This window comes from Periophthalmus magnuspinnatus, chromosome 3, assembly GCF_009829125.3.
Source record: "Periophthalmus magnuspinnatus isolate fPerMag1 chromosome 3, fPerMag1.2.pri, whole genome shotgun sequence".
Classification (NCBI taxonomy): Eukaryota; Metazoa; Chordata; class Actinopteri; order Gobiiformes; family Gobiidae; genus Periophthalmus; species Periophthalmus magnuspinnatus.
Window position 1 is genome coordinate 9,093,221 of NC_047128.1, and position 18,889 is coordinate 9,112,109.

At 39.2% G+C, this 18,889-nt stretch overlaps 1 protein-coding gene across 1 annotated transcript in view; it reads left to right on the forward strand.

The window, feature by feature from the left end:
- The window catches only part of pias1a (protein inhibitor of activated STAT, 1a), a 156,693-nt gene that overhangs the window by 64,709 nt on the left and 73,095 nt on the right, over nt 1–18,889 (forward strand). The window contains exon 2 of the mRNA XM_055231266.1: nt 9,080–9,557. Coding sequence (XP_055087241.1) covers nt 9,080–9,557 — 478 coding nt within the window. The remainder of the gene's footprint in view (nt 1–9,079; nt 9,558–18,889) is intronic.

Consider the following 18,889-nt stretch of genomic DNA (forward strand, 5'->3'; position numbering starts at 1 on the left):
GCATGATGCATGATAGTTTTACGCACTGTTTTGCAGCAGTTTTGCATTTTAAGCATGACGAAATGGACCAAACAAAGGAAGTACGCAACCGAGGACATTGTGAATGTTTGCACAAGTTAAACTAGGGGCATCTCGGACCTGGAGCGGTTTGTGGAACCAAGTGAAGATCTCATGATGGACTCAGGAGTAGAGGGCCTTATGTTTTGATGGATTGGATGCTGTTCCCGAATGGTAAGCATGGTTTATTCTGCTATTGACTTAATTGTGGGTCAGATATATCACATGCAATCATTAGCATTAGCTAATGTCAATCTGCGCCATCGGCCCCCTCCTTCAACCATTCATGCACACACCACTTTCGTACTATGTGATGTGTGAAGTGTCTTGCCTAAGGACACAATGACAGAACTTGCTCCGAGCGGGACTCGATCCTCCAACCAAAGCTCTAACCCTTGAGCCACTGTTGCATAATGACTGTCACAGTCATAATCGTGTACAGTGTGTTTCTCACTTTGCAGTGTGTGTTTGTTTAGATTTTGAAGTGTGTGTGTTTGTTCACTGTTTGCAGTGTGTGGTTTGTAAATATATATTTATTTTGACACATACCACTTGTTTTGACTTTATTTTATAAACAAATATATATTTTATATTGTGTTTTGATATGCTATATAAATGTACAATAATAGAGCAGCTGGGTGTGCAGATAAAGATTCTTCTAAGTGTAAGCTTTCAGTAGAGCTCTTGAAGATGATTGATGTCTGTGGGTTGAAGCATTCAAAAGTTATTGCATTTTTTCCAAACGTTCTCCAAATGTCTCCATTTGGATAGGTTTGGAGAGGCCTGCATTTACTAATGATAAAATTAGTGTAAAACTCTAATTTTTATAGATATTGACCTCAAATTTGAAATGTGAGAGGTCAACAACATTTTCAGTTGAGATAGTGTATTTTCGTCCCCCGCTACCTACTGCAGCTTTCTACACCTTCATTTTAACAAAAAAAATTTAGGTGAGGATGAAGAAAATGATTTTTTACGTGTTCCAAAGTGTATAAATGCTTACCAGACATACTTACAGTGATTCTGAGACGTGTGGGTAAAACTAGGGTGTTACCTTTACAAAGCCCCCAAATTTGTGTATATGCAACTGAGGGTTCAATAATGGTGATCATTTTAATTTGGAGAGGTCAGAAAAAGACAATTTCACCAAAATGACCCGGAATGGTAAGGGGTTAATCATAGAAACAATATCAAAACAAGATTTGAACAAGTATTTCTAGGTCACATAAATGAGACACATGTAGACCTTTCCTTATTGTCTTTTGTACAACTGCTTGGTACTGGCCCCAGGCTTCCAAGCCAAAGTGTTCTCCGTTGACCAATTTAGTTGTCACTTACTAGGTCTGTCAGTGCTATCCAGAAGGTCTTGCAGTATTTTCACTTTTGCTCTGTCCTGTAGTTACTTAATAAAAGTTCTATATCATATTTAGATCAGTTTTGTTTTATTTGTGTTATGTGCCCCAACACTTGTAAAAGAAGCTCTTGGGGTCAGAATAGTCTTGGAATAGAATAGGCATGGTTCACTAGGATCCGCCTTAGAGAGGGTCTCTTTGGTGCGGCTTCTTCCAGTTGAGTTGTGTTTCCATGCTCCAGGTCAGGGGGCTGTGTTTCCTAGCCTTTAGGGGGCCCTAAGCAGAATTTGCCTTGGGGACCCTCACCACATCAGCAACACAAATCCCACATTGCATCTTGATATACTGCACAGATCTCTACAGATTACAGGCTGTATAAGTAACACACCATAGACATCAAGAATCTTAAGTCAGAACACAGTACCGGTATCAAAATAGGTGGTGCATTATAATGTGGCTCTATTGGCTAAAATTAGAATATACAAACAGGTTGTAAAAGCTATATAATACACATTTTTTTTAAAAACAACAAAAAAACAGCTGTTTAGACTAAATCAGTTTTAACATAAGACCCACTAAATATACTTTTTCCTTTATATATTAATGGTTGATATGATAAACACTGCCAGGAGTAAGTGACTGAAGTCAGGCAGTTGTTGATTTGTATAGATAATTTAATACAATATTGGCTATAACATTGAGTCAAACTGTGTTGATATCACAAAAAAACATTAGGCTATGTGTTGAATACCATATTGTAATTATTTATATTCATAAATTACTAATGTGTACACTCTGATAAATTACTTAAGTAATAAGTTATTATCACCAGACATTACCAGCTTCAGCATCTTCAGCAGCATCTTGAGTTGTGAATGTCACTTCATCTCCAATGGCAAAGAACTTGTCTAAAGAGCCTTTGCAGAAAAAAATATAAAACACAGTCAGTCAGACTAAATGTAAATCCAAATCCTGAATAATGACAATAATGATGAAATGAAATAATTATAGGCTTTATCACAGGCACTTTGCCATTATTTGTGACTATTACGTTATTTATTTATTTTTAGCACTCATATAATATATAACAATAAAAAGGACACAGTTTATAAAAAAAAAAAACACAGGTGCAGGAAGAGGCAAAAAGCCCAATTATTAACCTTATGAATACATAAAATTGAACACTGTGGTGGTGTGCATTGGATAAAAAATGACATTTATACAACTTAAAAAAGTGAATTCAAACATGTATTAAAATTCAATAAAACATCCAACAATTGAAAGATTATTAAACATTACCCTGAAATATCAGACATTTCCTTAAACTCTTTTTTAAGTTTCTGCCATCACGAGCCACATGGCTTCACATTTTACAGCCTCTGAATCATAGGCAATAAGTATTGTATCTATGAATCTGCATTCATTTTAAGTAAAATGTGAAATGTTTAGGAATAGGGATTATAATTATATAATAGTTATATATAGTTTATAAATTGCATTGAATAAAATAAGTCTGTTATTAACCATGGCTTTATTATGCTGCTCAGGTCTTCTACAAACGTGAAAGATTGGTGTCCTGTTAGCTCCATGCCCAGGCTCTCTCAATAATTTAGCCGAGCAATGTAGCACCAAACACCACAGCGACAGTGAGACACACTGACAGCAACGCCTTAGCCTGGATTTAATGTTAAGAGATGCACAACAGCAGATTTGACGCTAACTGGCTAACAACAATATACTACACACACACATAATTTACAGGCAGGAAACATGATCATGAAAATGTTATGTTTCATAATAACACATGACTTTCACTACTGGGACAAAGGCTGCACGGTCGGTCACAAACACAGTAACACCACCTTGCGCTGGACCTGGGCTGGGCCCCACCGCCTGTACACCTGCCGCTGCGATGCTATGCTAAGTGCTACTAGCATGTTGACATACTTGAGATAGTGGTGAGTGGCGACATTGTGAATTAAAATGACGATAACGTAACTTGTCACATTAAGAATTGCATTAATATCTTTGTAAGATTCACTCAACATTACCTCTAGATTGATGTTTCTTCTCTTCTTTTTTCTTCTTTTTACGCTTCTCTGCACCGATGGGTAGCTTTGTCGGGCACAGTACAGTTACATTATGCATTTGTTTACTTCACACTCGTGCTTGCTTACAATAAAGTTGGCCAATCATCGCAAGATCAAGTGTAGCGTCATTCAGTTGGTTGCCAGATTGTCAATACAAATACATCCTGTGTGCACTACAGAGTGCGCTTAATGCGCTACAGCGGAGATGCGTCAGTAGCACATACTGCGCGCGACAAACTGCAGCGACTAGCTTGTCACGTTGCGCTCTGTTCCAGAGCAGATCGTGAGCCTCCTACATGTCTGATTGGCTGTTTATTTGGAGGGAATTTTGAGGTTAATAGCGGTAGATGGGAAAAAGACGCTAAAATGAAATCTCGTAAAGTTTTGCTTCATTTGACTAAAATATTACAATTGGTTGCACTCTACAAAACTAAAAAAAAGCGATCCTGGGTCCACCCTATTCTGCAGCTAATTCTGTTTAATGTAAAAACCTTAAATATATATATATTTTTAATGTTGAATCAGTCTTTAATACATTTGGTTATTAGCCTCCATAAATTTATCTGAATTAACAAATTTCACTCATATTCACCCTGGCACCAACGAGTTCCCAGGCAGCTGCTTTTTTTGATATATCTTGGTAGTCTCTTTGAGATGTCAAAAATAATTGGGAAATCCGACACCATGAGTATAATTTTCTCCTCCATGTTTCTGAAGTGGACAGTGCATTGGCTCGTCAATCAAACTCTTGCTGATTGGCTGTTGTGCAGGCGACAGTGATAAAAGTAGAACATTTTTCAACTTTCATTAGTCGCGTCGCAGGCCCACGTGTGCACGTCGACATGCACGAGTGCGAGGTTTTCAAGTGCACGACTTTCGCTTGTCGTGGAGGTGAGAGAGACGAGCGATTTTCGCAGTGTCGCACAGGTAACATTGAAAATAAATGGAGAGCGAGTGATGTCGCTCCCTGTGTGTCGAGCCCATAAGGCTGATCTCACTGAAACACAAAAAGTGGAGCTGTGAGATATGGCTAAAGCTAGCATAAAGAAAAAACAATTCTGGTTTAACGCCACCTGTTCCTGCATTTATTTCACTTCTCTGCGAGTCTACGCCTCGTTTTAAAGTATGTAATGCATTGGGTTTGGCTCACATTAGATGCATTATGCACTGGAAATATAAATAGGAAACAGATGTTGCATTCGTTCCTAGCTTTGTTTTGCAGAGCATATCGGCTCAACATTTATGTCACATCACAGGAAATACAGTGGATCATCACAAGTCAGTGTTTGGTGAGAAATTATTGTTTTATGTTTATATTTGCTTTTTGCCATCTCATTTTTGCAGTAGAAGGGCGCCTCTCTTGCCCAATCATCTGTTTAGTTGTTTTAGCCATGCCTAGAACTGTACTGTACTGCGCTGGCCCCCTCTGGGAGCTAGTACACCCAGCGCTTCCAGCTCGTCAAACAGAGCAGTACGGTTCCCTTTACACAATGGAAACACTTGTAGCCCGCACTGATCCACTCCTAAGTGAACCAATGGAAACAAGACAATGAAATCGCTGTGTGTAGTCTGAAATGCTTATTTATTTATTTTAGAACCAGGCAATAAAATTGGTGTGCTATTAGCATGCTAGTTGTTGTTAGCAATACTTTGATGTCAAAACTGCTCTGGCCTCTGGATGTTTTGATGCATTTTAAACCTTTTGCGCTGAATAATTAGGATGCTCATTATGTGTGATGAAAGTGAGGAATAAGTTTGGGCTAAAGTTTAGTTTATGAAAAAAAAAACAAAATCTGGTACATTGCCTTTAAAGCCAAATTTTTGATATTGCATCTGAATTGAAAACGCTGTACTGTTGCATCTTTAGCTTTATCTGTCTCAAAATTCACATTTTTCACATGTCCATAAGAATTAACAAAAAGACTGAAATAATGAACAAATTAACAAGAATCACACTTCAGAAACTACAGGGTTAGCAGTTTTTATCCAGAATAAGATAGGAGATTTTGTTGTTTGTGGAGGAAATTATGGTACTAAAATGGCAGCCTTTGCAATTTGAAGTGGTGTTACTCATTCTCCTATGAACCAGAGGCTACCTGGTTTAAACACCCACTATAAAGCATCTACTGCTGTTTGGGTCCATGTGAGCTATAGGGTTGCTGGGGAAAGATAAAATACATTTCTGTGAGAAAGGCATCCACATTCTAGAGTCCTGTTGGAGTGTGGTCTGGGGGAGCTCCAACAATCCAAAACTCGATCCCCAAATCCAGATCATAAAATATAATAGGGCTGTTTGTCTCATGTATAAACACTGCGGATTCCACAACAAAAAGCCACTCTCACACAGTGCAATATCGTGTTACAGTACTGGGCCTTATTCCGTGTATTTGCATACTGGTTTGGAAAATAGTCTGATGATGAAAGTATAAAGTAGCAGTACAAGTCCGTTTTGTGTTGTGTTGTGAAGAGGGAGTGACTTAGAGCAAGGAGCAAAGGAAAGGGGAAACTCAGAGCATCAAAAAACAAAAATAAAACTTAAAAAAGATGTTAATATGATGTTTTCGTTGAATATAGCCTTTTCAAAAAAAGCTACATGGTGATCTAAATATATTATGTCTTATCAGTTAATATCCCAGCCATCTTTAATGGACAAATCCACAAATAATCCAGTCTCAGTAAAAGCATGTGGTTTGGACCAGAGTACAGTCTTTGGAGATTTTTCCTTCTTTTTGGCACTGCGATGAAAAACATTCATTTGTTGTTTTAGATCATTTTTACACGTTGCTACACAGTGGCTCTGTGGAGTGACCCCAGTGGCACTAGATTTAGTTCTGTTTACTTTACTTTTGGGTTACCTTTGTTCACATACACAACGCATCATTCACCCGACACACCATGAGCCACATGAGAGTCCATCAGCTGATCAAAGAACTTATTTCTTTGAGTTCGCTTTAGGCGACAGAGACCCGTGAATATGCATGCAAACAGTCACTTCCCTGGTGCTATACGTGGATGTCTTTTCTTTCACCTGTGGCTAAATACACCATAACAACTGCACGTGGTGGTGGATGAGGAGAAAAAACTGTTTGAACAACAGACAGACCCAGGCTCACCTGCGCAGAGAGACCCAAGCTCACCTGCGCAGACAGAGGCAGGAGTAGACTGGCTGATATGAAATTGTTCCAAATGACCTCATCAGACAAACATATCAAACAGCAGCTCTGCTGCTCCCATTCATACAAATATATGTGATCCGATTTGCACTATACTCATTCCGCTCCAGAGTGGTGGAGCCATTCCGAGACCCCCTGTTTCAAGTGCTTCCAGACCGGCTGTTTACTGCAGCCCAGAATGTGACTGGTTCACACCGGCCCAAGCACCGCTTTCGGAGTGAATGTTCTTTTATGTCAACCTACCAAGAAGTAGAGTGATAACACCATTAATAACTGTATTAAAGCCATATTTATTCTTAAAAAATAAAAAATAATAATAATTACCGGTAGACATTCTTAATACGATTTTTCCAGTATGAGTCTCACATGAATCAATGCTATGATCCTGTTGGTTTAAACTTAAAAGGAATTTCTCTGACACTTTCCCAGCACCTCAGTGTTGGTGCAGCCTCTGCCTCATGTGAAAGCTACTGCACTTTCAAATGAGGCATGGCCTGTCCATATACTGATAATGAGAAAAACTTGTATGTGTCTCTATCTGCAGGTTAAGGCTCTGAACACAGGTTCATTTGTGATTGTAGTACCTTTTTTCAACAGTAAGAGTGCAGGCTGCACACAGTTCCTTTAAAATCATGATTGATTAACAAAAATATCTAGATTTTCCATCACTCAGCTGTACTTTGTGGTCTTGAATCCCTTGTATGGTCTTCAGCTCTCTGGTTGGTCAAAGTAACACAGAGCAACCTTCACATGACCTTCATGTGACCTTCATCTGACCCTTCATCTGAGGCATATTGACCTGCCTACCGGCAGGTCAATATTTACAGAGGTTAGTCCTACACCTCTTCCCAGTGAGTGTAAGGGGATCTGTGTCTCCCTTTAGCGCTCAGTCTGCTGTGTTTGTTATGCCTGTACCTTAGCACGGTGCATGGGCCCGGTCTGGACCACCCACAGAGCTGCTTATCCTCCTGCTGTACTTGCCTGGGATGTTTTTTTTTTAGTCGCAGTGTCCTGTGTCCTATGTTATTATTGTGTCCTATGTCCCTTATTGTGTCCTATGTCCCTTATCAGGTCCTATGTTCTTTATATGTCCCTTATCGTGTCCTATGTCCCTTATTGTCCTTACATGAAACAATGTCCTCAGGTTTGCTTAGATTTTGGACATAATTTTGTTATATTGATTATATACACTTTAAAGGGTCCATATTATGCTCTTTTCTGATCTCTCTCTGATCTTCTAATGGTTCCTCTTCACAAACAGACCTGGAGTTGTGTTTTGCTTCATTCACACATGTTTAACACATAAATCCTGCATATTTAGCATATTTAGCATAGAGTTCTTCTCATAAACAGAAAACACTCTGTTCCATCTTGTGATGTCATGTGGTAATACAGGAAGTGCACAACTGTGTTTTTAAATTTCACACACCTTCACTAGAATTATTTGGATAATTTCAACCTGGAAATTACCACTCTCTACTGAACTAAGGGTAAAAGGTAGCTATCAAAACTATCACTGGAGATGTAGACAGACTAATAATAAAGGGTTACTCAAACGTGTGAACGAAACGAAACACAAACAATGTTTTTGAGAAGGTAACAAACAACATTATAACATGTCTTAAAACTAAGAAGGATCAATTTTATGTAATAAAGGACCTTTAAACAAATCAAAAATCTGGATTTCCATCAATGTATAAGAAACAGCTCTGAGGGGATCCAGTTAAACCAAGGCATGATTCTCAACCTCATGTTTATTTGTTAAACTGTAGGCGAGCCCACAGGAGAGCAGGGCCTAGGCAGAAAGAACACAATAGGACCATCTCATTTCAGGTCTAGGTCAAAACATGTACCATAATTTTCTCAAGGCTTGGGTCACTCATAATTTGGATTTGATCATGAGTCCTGCAAATTTTATGCACATGTAACAAAAAATTCAAACTCGATATTCAATACTGATGCCATAATTATAATTAAAAAAACATTTTTTCTTTAGACAATAGAATATAATTTTCAACATGAAGTGGCAGTACTTTCTTTTATATTACTATGTAGCCTTATATCTGTGTAATACCTCAGTGGTTCAGGTAGGTTCCATAGTGGCCCATGGATGTATAGTCTATGTGGTCTTACACTTCTGATACAGCTCAAGACCATTCTAAGGCTATTGAGGAAAGGTTCATTTCTGTCCTGTAAATGTGACTTTTTTTTAGTATTGATAACCTGCTCAGTCTAGCATATAGATTCAATACTAGTTTTATTATCGATTAGTATTTGATTTCAAATACTTTTGACAACCCTAATGTTGACTACACCAATATTTATCATCTATCACTATAAACCATCTCCACAATAGATGACGACCCTGCCTTACTCCCGTACTCATGTGTGCTGTCTGTCTTTGCAGCAGATGGTGATGAGCCTGCGCGTGTCGGAGCTGCAAGTGCTGCTGGGATACGCCGGCCGAAACAAACATGGCCGAAAACATGAGCTCCTGACCAAAGCCCTGCATCTGCTGAAGGCTGGCTGCAGTCCTGCCGTACACCTGAAAATCAAGGAACTATACCGGCGTCGCTTCCCAGCCAAGATCATGTCCCACACAGAGCTTCCACTGAGCGGGCCCCACCACCCGGCAGCTGGAGGGGGTGCCGCTCTGCCTGGGCTCACACAGCTGGCGTACGAGGCCCAGGCGGGTCACGGGGGAGCGCCCTCGCCCGCCGCCCTCCTGCCCCTATCTTTGCTGGGCCCTGGCAAGCACGAGCTGAGTCCCCTGAGCCACCGTCTGGGCAGCACCGGCTCCCTGCACCCCGTCCACCCTGACGTCAAACTGCAGCGGCTGCCCTTCTACGACCTACTGGATGAGCTCATCAAGCCCACTAGCCTCGGTAAGACTACTCCTACTGTAATATGCTTTGAGAAAGGACGCTACACAGGTCAGTAAATACACTACCTATGTACGAAACTGAACTATTGATACTTTGCAGCTGATGTCATCAACATTCCCAGTGGGTGTGATGCTAACTCAAGCCACTGCTCTGTCTGAGGCTTTGTCTGAGTTTTTTTTTAACACAATATGACTGGAAAGATTTGACTTGGTTGTAACGTATTACCTATTTATTCCCCTTTCAATCTCTTTGCTGAACTTGAAGAAATAATGCTCTACTGTATGGCCATCAGGGACTGTGCAATACTATATGCACATAGGCTTTCGGAATATGCAATACTGTCCATAGGTAGGCTCCAGTGAAGGTGCAATATTTGTATTTATTTATTTTTTGGCACAGACAGTTATATGCTTCAGGGAGTGTGCAATGTCCTTTGGCACTTTAGGCAGAAAGGCCCCAGGGAATGTGCAATACTAATTTTTACACTTTTGGGCCCCAGGGAATATGCAATGGTGCAATATTATCAAATGTTGAATGGTTGTTTTTTGTTTGTTTTTTTCTGAACTGTATTGATTGATGTGTCCACCGTGTGTGTACTGTATGTTGTGTGTTTCTGTGTGTGGCATGAGTTCCCTTGTCCCAAGACAAATTTCTCCCAAGGGAGACAATAATCTAAAATAATCTAATCTAACTGTAACAGGTGAGCTGTTAAACAAACCCCTCTCAAATAACATTACAGTCACAAACTAGCAAGTATTAGCCAACAGCACTCTCATCTTTTTGTTGAAAATCACACCAACAACACCTACAGTGGGGCAAAAAAGTATTTAGTCAGCCACCAATTGTGCAAGCTCTCCCACTTAAAAAGATGAGAGAGGCCTGTAATTTTCATCATAAATACACTTTAACTCTGAGAGAAAGGATTGGGGGAAAGAATCCAGAAAATCACATTGTAGCATTTTTTAATGAATTAATTGGTAAATTCCTCGGTAAAATATAAGTAGTTTGTCACCTACAAATATGCACGATTTCTGGCTCTGAGACCTGTAACTTCTTCTTTAATAGGCTCCTCTGTCCTCCATTTGTTACCTGTATTAACCTCCTGAGACCTGAGCTTTAATCAAATAAAATAATAAAAAAAATAAGTAAATAAAAAATTAAATAAAAATACAAAAAAATAATAAAAACAAATAAAAATAAAATAATTAAATAAAAATAATTAAATAAAAAAATAAAATAAAAATAAACAAAATAATTAATATTCTAAACTCTTAGAAATATTCAAAATTGAACATGTTCTTGTTGCTGTTCTTCTAAAAATTTGCACTGTGGCCTAAACAATCCAAAATGTGTTGTCCACAGATGAGGACACCAGGTCTCAGGAGGCACCTGTTTGAACTCATTATCAGTATAAAAGACATCTATCTGCAACCTCAAACAAACTCCAAACTCCACTATGGCCAAGACCAAAGAACTGTAAAAGCACATCAGAAACAAAATTGTAGGAAAGACTGAATCTGCAATACGTAAGCAGCTTGGTTTGAAGAAATCAAATGTGGGAGCAATTAGAAATTAGAAAATTAAAGACATACAAGAACACTGATAATCTCCCTCAATATCGGGCTCCACGTAAGATCTCACCCTGTGGGGTCAAAATGATCACAAGAACAATGAGCAAAAATGGCAGAACCACACAGGAAGACCAACTGAATGGCCTGCAGAGAGCTAGGAGGAAAGTAGCAAAGGCTTCCATCAGTAACACACTATGCCGCCAGGGATTCAAATCCTGCAGTGCCAGACGTGTCCCCCTGCTTACGCCAGTACATGTCCGGGCCCGTCTTAAGTTTGCTAAAGAGCATTTGGATCATCCAGAAGATTGGAAAAATGTCATATGGTCAGATGAAACCGAAATGGAACTTTTTGGTAAAAGCTCAACTTGTCGTGTTTTGGAGGAGAAAGAATGCTGAGTTGCATCCAAAGAACACCATACTTACTGTGAAGCATTGGGGTGGAAACATCATGCTTTGGGACCAGGATGACTGATCCGTGTAAAGGAAAGAATGAATGGGGCCATGTATCATGAGTTTTTGAGGGAAAACCTCCTTCCATCGGCAAGGGCATTAATGATGAAACGTCGCTGGGTCTTTGAGCAGCCAACACACCACCCCAGGCAACGAAGGAGTGGCTTCGTAAGAAGCATGTCAAGGTTCTGGAGTGGCCTAGTCAGTCTCCAGATCTCAACCCCATAGAAAATCTTTAGGGGGAGTTGAAAGTCTGTGTTGCTCAGTGACAGCCCCAAAACACCACTGCTCTAGAGGAGCTCTGCATGGAGGAATAGACCAAACTACCAGCAACAGTGTGTGAAAACCTTGTGGAGACGTTTGACCACTGTCATCCTCTCTATCTTTTTGTGAAACTCGCTGTAACCTAAACAAACATAATCTTCCTCAATAAATGGCCAACAGCCTCTCACAGGAACTGTGTCCTGAAATGCACACATGTGAGGAGTTTCCTCTGTGTCTCTCCTCTGAGCGCTGAGCTCAAATCCAATGTGAGGCAAATCCAATGCATTGCATAAAGGGATGCTAAAATGCGGCGCAGAGATGCAAAGAAATTTAAAAAATGTAGAAAGTGTTTTGTGTTTACAATATCTTTAGCTTCAGCATGGTCTCATAGCTCTGTAAACTTGGAATTACTAAATGTCTTTTTGATCAACCTTATGATTACGAGTATAATTCAGATATGATTTAGATTTTTTTTATTAACCCCTTACCAGCCCAGGTCATTTTGGTGAAATTGCCTTTGTTCTGACCTCTCCAAATTAAAATGATAACCATTACTGAACCCTCAGGGGTATATACACAAGTTTGGGGTCTTTGTAAAGGTAACACCCTATAGTTTTACCCACAGATGTCAGAATCACTGTCAGTATGTCTGCTGAGCTAAATGTTTTGGGTTTTTTTTGTTAAAATGAAGGTGTAGAAAGCTGCAGTAGGTAGCTGGGGACAGAAATACACCATATCTCAACTGAAAAGATTGTTGACCACTCACATTTCAAATATGAAGTCAGTATCTATAAAAAATTGATTTTTACACTCATTTTATCATTAGTAAATCCAGGCTTCTTCAAACCTATCCAAATGGAGACATTTGGAGAACGTTTGGAAAAAATGCAATAACTTTTGAATGCGTCAACCCACAGATATCAATCTACTCTACGCTCTACTGAAAACTTACACTTATAAAATCTTTATCTGCACACCTAGCTGCTCCATTACTGATGTACATTTATATAGCATATCAAAACACAATATAAAATGATTATTTGTATATAAAATATTGTCAAAACAAGTGGTATGGGATGGGTCAAAACAAATATATATTTACAAACCACACACTGCAAACAGTGAACAAACACATACACTTCAAAATGTAAACAAACACACACTGCAAACTGAAAACACACTGCACATGATTATGACAGTCATTATGCGACAGTGGTTAGAGCTTTGGTCCCCCAACCTGAAGGTTGGAGGATCGAGTCCTGCTCGGACCAAGTTCTGTCATTGTGTCCTTGGGAAAGACACTTCACCCATTGCCCACCCATAATGCTAATGATTAAACATGATATATTTGACCCACAATTAACCCACAGATCAAAAACAGCATCCAGTCTATCAAAACATAAGGTCCTCTACTCCTGAGTCCATCATAAGATCTTCACTCGGTTCCACGAATCGCTCCAGGTCCGAGATGCGTCTAGTTAACATCCACAGTGTCCTCGGTTGCGTACTTCCTTTGTTTTGTCTGTTTCGTCATGTTTAAAATGCAAAACTGCTCCAAACCAACAGTGCGTAAAATTACGTGTGCGCAATTACGCGTGCAAAAGCGCAGAACTTTGCATCCAGTCTTCTCCTTTTACACCCACAGCATACTCTATCTGTTTATGGGAAACCATTGCTTTGTCATGCATTGTCGTGTTCCGCTGCTCATTGGCTGTAAGGGGAAAACATCATTAAACATGTGTAATGTAACTGCTTGATTCTGCCAGGGGAGAGTGGGGCATAATCTTTCAGTCATCTGTAGCACTGATTCACTGTCTGGGGCTCCAGTAACCCACAAACCCCACCTTATTGGCCAGCTTTGGTGTCAATCACAAGCTAACAACTTTGTTTCGCACTGAGGAACAAAGTTGGTGCTGTGAGAAGTTTATTATGCTTGAAATCGACAAAAGAAATGCATAAAAGTGACGGATTAGATTTCACTTCCGTGCAGCAGATTGGACATGGAGGATCTAACTTATTTTGTGGACATAAATTCTTCACTGGATTATATTCTCAGGACCTGTACGGAACAAATGAGACCAACTTTGTCGGTGTATGTTCATGTATGACAGAACCAGAGCCCTTAAAGATAAGTGAAGTCCAAATCCACATTTCTGATTTCTCTGTAAAAACAACTTTCCTGTCAGCACTGTGGTGATTACAGGTGAAAATGGCTTGCATATTCAGAAGGATGAGAGCTGTAGCTTTCATTTTATGTGTAGATTGTTTGTGTAGGTGACGCAGAAATATATGTACATTGCTGTAAAGTTGTAAAGTAAAGGCAACATTAAAGGGTTAAGAAAACCTTTGTAATGTTTGGGTGACATCAGTTACTAGCATGGCAGAGCCCTGCCCCTAGATCCAGAGCCGTACCCGGAGCATGGAAACACAACTCAGCTGGAGGGAGAACAGACCCACGCCAAGGCGGCCCCACATAAACTGTGCCATAGCTAAGGCACTAGCTTCCTGCTCCATCAGCTCTGGCTACAATTCACTTTAAATTGAAAAATTGTCACCCCTCTTTCTGTAACTGCTGCAGTGAGCCTCATCATTTTGGTCTTAAATGTTTGTATTAACATGCTCTACATGATCTTGGTGTTTTAATTTTGCTGTTGTGTCCATAAATCAAAATATAAACATTAATAACAGACAAATCAGGTGCCTTCTTTTGCTCTCGCTAGCATTAGCAACAGACTTGACTTACAGCACCCATTCCCTGCTAAACCAGCAGTGCGGGCAGGAAGGGGCATTACCTTCAACAGTCTAGCTCTCAATTGGCTCTTTAGTTACTATGATACTCGCAGCTGGAATTCCAAATATGGAACTTGACTCCAGATTCTTTCCCATAACTGCTAGCCTCGATGAGCTTAATGTTACTGTGGGAATACATGCTGACCCAATAATCAAAATTTGCAATTAACCAGTTAATTGAAAGAGAAGTGATCAGATTTAGATTTTTATTTTTAGATTACCTTTGATAATTTTGATGATCATTTCATTCCTCTTTGGAAGACCCATCCATCCTTTCTCTGGTGATATGAGTCCTGTCCTCACACTGACACTATGAATAACAGTACATGAGGCTTTATGTGGTTGTAAATATTGTGTTCTGCTGGTTCCAAATGAGGTATAGATTTAGATTGGGAGAATGGTGAAAACTGGCTCTATGAGAAAAGCAGAATCAGATCAAAGTGATTTATTGAACAAACATATCCAACATATCCAGGGAACAACTAAAGCTATATCTTTTCATTGTATTTATTGGGTAATTAGGGTAGTCAGTGACGTTTCCCATTAGAGGCACTTTTTTCTGGTGGGAGGTCTACCTGCTATCCTCAGGGAGATGTTATGGTTTTGCCTGAAAAATTCCACAATATGGCATTAAACTTATAGTTTATATGAGCAATAATGATTATTAATTTAATACAAGATACATAAGTTTCATTCCATACAGTGGAACATTCCAGGCAATGCAATAACATCTCCATGAAGATGTGCATGTAACAGACCAACACCAGAAACGTTTTATAGTGCATCTTTAAAAGAGCCAAACCCCTGTCACTTTAAATTCCACAAACATGACCTAACTGTGTCCCCAGATACGAGGTAAACCATGCGTACATCAAATATAGATCTTCTAATGCTAAAACATTGGTCATGATGTCCCATTTATTTATGCTATAATTTTGTGTTTTGGTTTTCAAGTTGATTATCCAATCTAAAGCAGAATGAGCCTCACATGAGTCTGCCAGTTTTAATGCTGAACTCCAGTTTGTTTAACCTCCTAGGACCTGGCACATTTTGGATTGTGTCATTATTAAAATGTTTTCTCAAAATGATTAAAATGTCCACACTTTTCTCAGAAACTACATAATGTAAAAAGATAATTCTTTGTTTTTACACTCATCAGGTCTCAATCAGCCCAAATAACAAAGATAAATTCATAAAGCATGTCATGCAAGAGCTTGGGTCTGAGGAGGTTAAACCTAAATGGACTCTTTCTGACCTGAATGGTCACCACCTAAACCCCAGCACCTACAGCCAATCCTTAATCAGTGCTACTACACTCTTTACAGCACAGTGAGTGAATTCTGAAGGTTCTAAGTTTTCATATGTTACTGGTGCACAAAATGAACCGTGCATTAACATCACCGTGTTCAAAGAATAAAACCAGTACAATGCATGAACTCACAACAAATTACATACATACCTTTTTACAAAGACCTGACCTTTTTTAATACTACCACACTGAAATTATTTAAATTTTTAACCTTATGTATTTCAAGAATGAACTTATTGTATTTATGCTATTTAATATTTTTTAACATTTTAACACACACCCATCACCTAATTTCCATCAGGCTAGAATAATAATGACTATTTACTGCAAATCAGTGTTGCCTTTGAGAGACCAGTTCAGAAATGCAAATCGTTTACGTTACTTTAACAGAATGATGTCTTTGTAATCACTCAGTCATCCAGGTCTGACCCATAGCAAAGACGAAATTTAAATCTGTCAACTGGACACATCGCTGTAGCAGTGAACACGTTTTGCTGCTCATCTAGTTCTAGCTGCTTTTTCAGTTCTGGTCAGATTGCTGATGGCCTTATATCTATCTGAAGGTAGGGGCTAACTACACTGAAACTGTAAATATCTATTGTCTTCAGTTTCAGCCTTTATGACCCTATTCAACCTTTAATTAACCTATTGTTCTCTCTGTTCCTGTTTGTTTTGGGTCTGAGATTTTGTCTCAGGATTGGTTTTACAAGCAAGACAATCCTTCCTTAAATAGGATGGGTTTACAGTTTCAGTGTAGTTAGCCCCTCCCTTCAGATAGATATAAGACACTGTCCACCAGCAATCTGACCAGAACTGCAGAAGCGGCTTGGATGAGCAGCGGAATATCTTCACCCCTACAACAATTTGTCCATTTGACATATTTTAATTTTGTCTTTGCTATTTATCAGAAGGATATAAAAAAATCTTGATATGATTTCAACCTCTCTTACCTTTGAGTTCCCGTGTGCTGTTTCTACCTTAAAATGGATAAAACTTTGTATGCCTATGGCTTTTTAGCATAACAACATAGTGTAAATTATTGCAAATATATGTGAACATCTAAATTTTCCAACATTAGCATTTTAATAGCTGCGGCGTCCGTCTTGTGATGAATTTGCCTTCAGACCGCTGTATAAACATGCTCTGGACCCCTCCCCCTCTCTCCTCCCTCTCTGTCCAGGAGCCTACCCGTCACTGCCCAGTCTCTACACACAGTCATAGTCAAATGGTCAAAAGCTCTGTTCTACCTAAGGCACTTAAAGCGCTTTACATCAAGGGGCCGCTTACCCATTCACCAGACACTATGGGTGTGGTGGGTTACACCAGCAGTATTCCATAATATCTGTGGGAGTTGGAATCACACCTCCAACCTGTGGATCAGTGGATCTGATCTAGAGTAGTGTTGTCACCATACTAAAGTTTTAAACCTGATTTTGATACTAAGGAATAGACTTGATTCTCAACACTACCATGATGAAAACACTGTTTATTCAGACAGTAGAGTGATTTTCAACATTAAATGGTAGTCATTTCTTTTATATTATCATGACTTATATCTGTGTAATCCCTCAGTGGTCCAGGTAGGTTCTGTAGTGGTCCATGGGCGTATTCTAATCTATGTGGTGTTATTCTTGTTCTGATACAGCTCAAGATCATTCTAAGGCTATTCAGCAATGGTTCATTTCTGCCCTGACAATTTTGAATTTTGAAGTATCGATAGTTGGTTAAATGAGTATCTACATTCAATACAAGTTTTAATATTGCTTAGTGTCTGCTTTTCAATCCTTTGCACAACCCTAGTCAAGAGTGGGTTTGAACCTCCAGCCTTCAGATCAGAGGACAGTACTCTACAATTTGAACTACTGCCGCCTGGCCTCTGCAACAGCTCCTTAATAATGGGTGGTGTTCCAATTTTCTCCAAGACTAACCCAGGCAAAGAGAAAAAACAGATTGCCCATAATGAATAGAATGCAAAGGCTTATAAATGAACAGTGCGGCAGCTCGGAGGCGACGTGGCTTTATGTGCTGCCGTAATGAAGCTGCATAATTATATTTCATCCATATTTTCATTTTTGTGTGCGCTCAGACAATGGCTCGTCAGACAAGGATTACGGACTTGGGAGGCTCTGGAGTTTCTTTGTACTAGATCATGTTTAATTATAGAGAGCAGGGCATGGGACAAAACAGTGCGCTCCTACATCCAAGCTGCCAATCTGCTGTGAGGAAGACAGGGCTGTTTGGGGGTTTTAATGATGTCCATTTTTTTTTCTTGCCTTTTTTCTTGATATTTTACTTCTTCTATGGGGTATTAACTGCTAACACGTGATCCAACATATTAGATATTCATGTTACCTTTTTTTGTTTTGAAAATCCTGTATTCATCGAAAACAATGTATGAGCATGTTCTATAAGTTTCGGTGTTGTTTTTGATGCTCTGAGTCTCCCCGCCCTTTGCTTTCAGCGTTAAAACAGACATGTTGGTAGAAAGTAAGAGAATGAAGGAATAAAAAAATATATAATTAAGTTTTCTACTTCGTGGATTTCATTTATAACGGGTTATATTTGGAATGTAACCCCCTCAATCTCGCAGATTATTTTTAGAATGTAACCCCCTCGATAAATGATGGAACACTGAATATCTCAACTGAAAATATTGTTGACCACTCACATTTAAAATTTGAGGACAATATCTATAAAAATGACATTTTTACACTCATTTTATCATTAGTAAATCCAGGACTTTTGATTTATCCAAATGTATCCAAACCTCTCTAAATTTATCCAAACCTCTCCAAACCTATCCAAATGAAGACATTAGAGGACGTTTGGAAAAAATTAAATAACTTTTGAATGCTTCAACCCACATCAATGAGGGCTTTACTGAAAGCTTACACCTGGGGGCGGGCTGTCAGAATGTTAACAGGTTAATGTGTGTCTGTGTGTCTGTG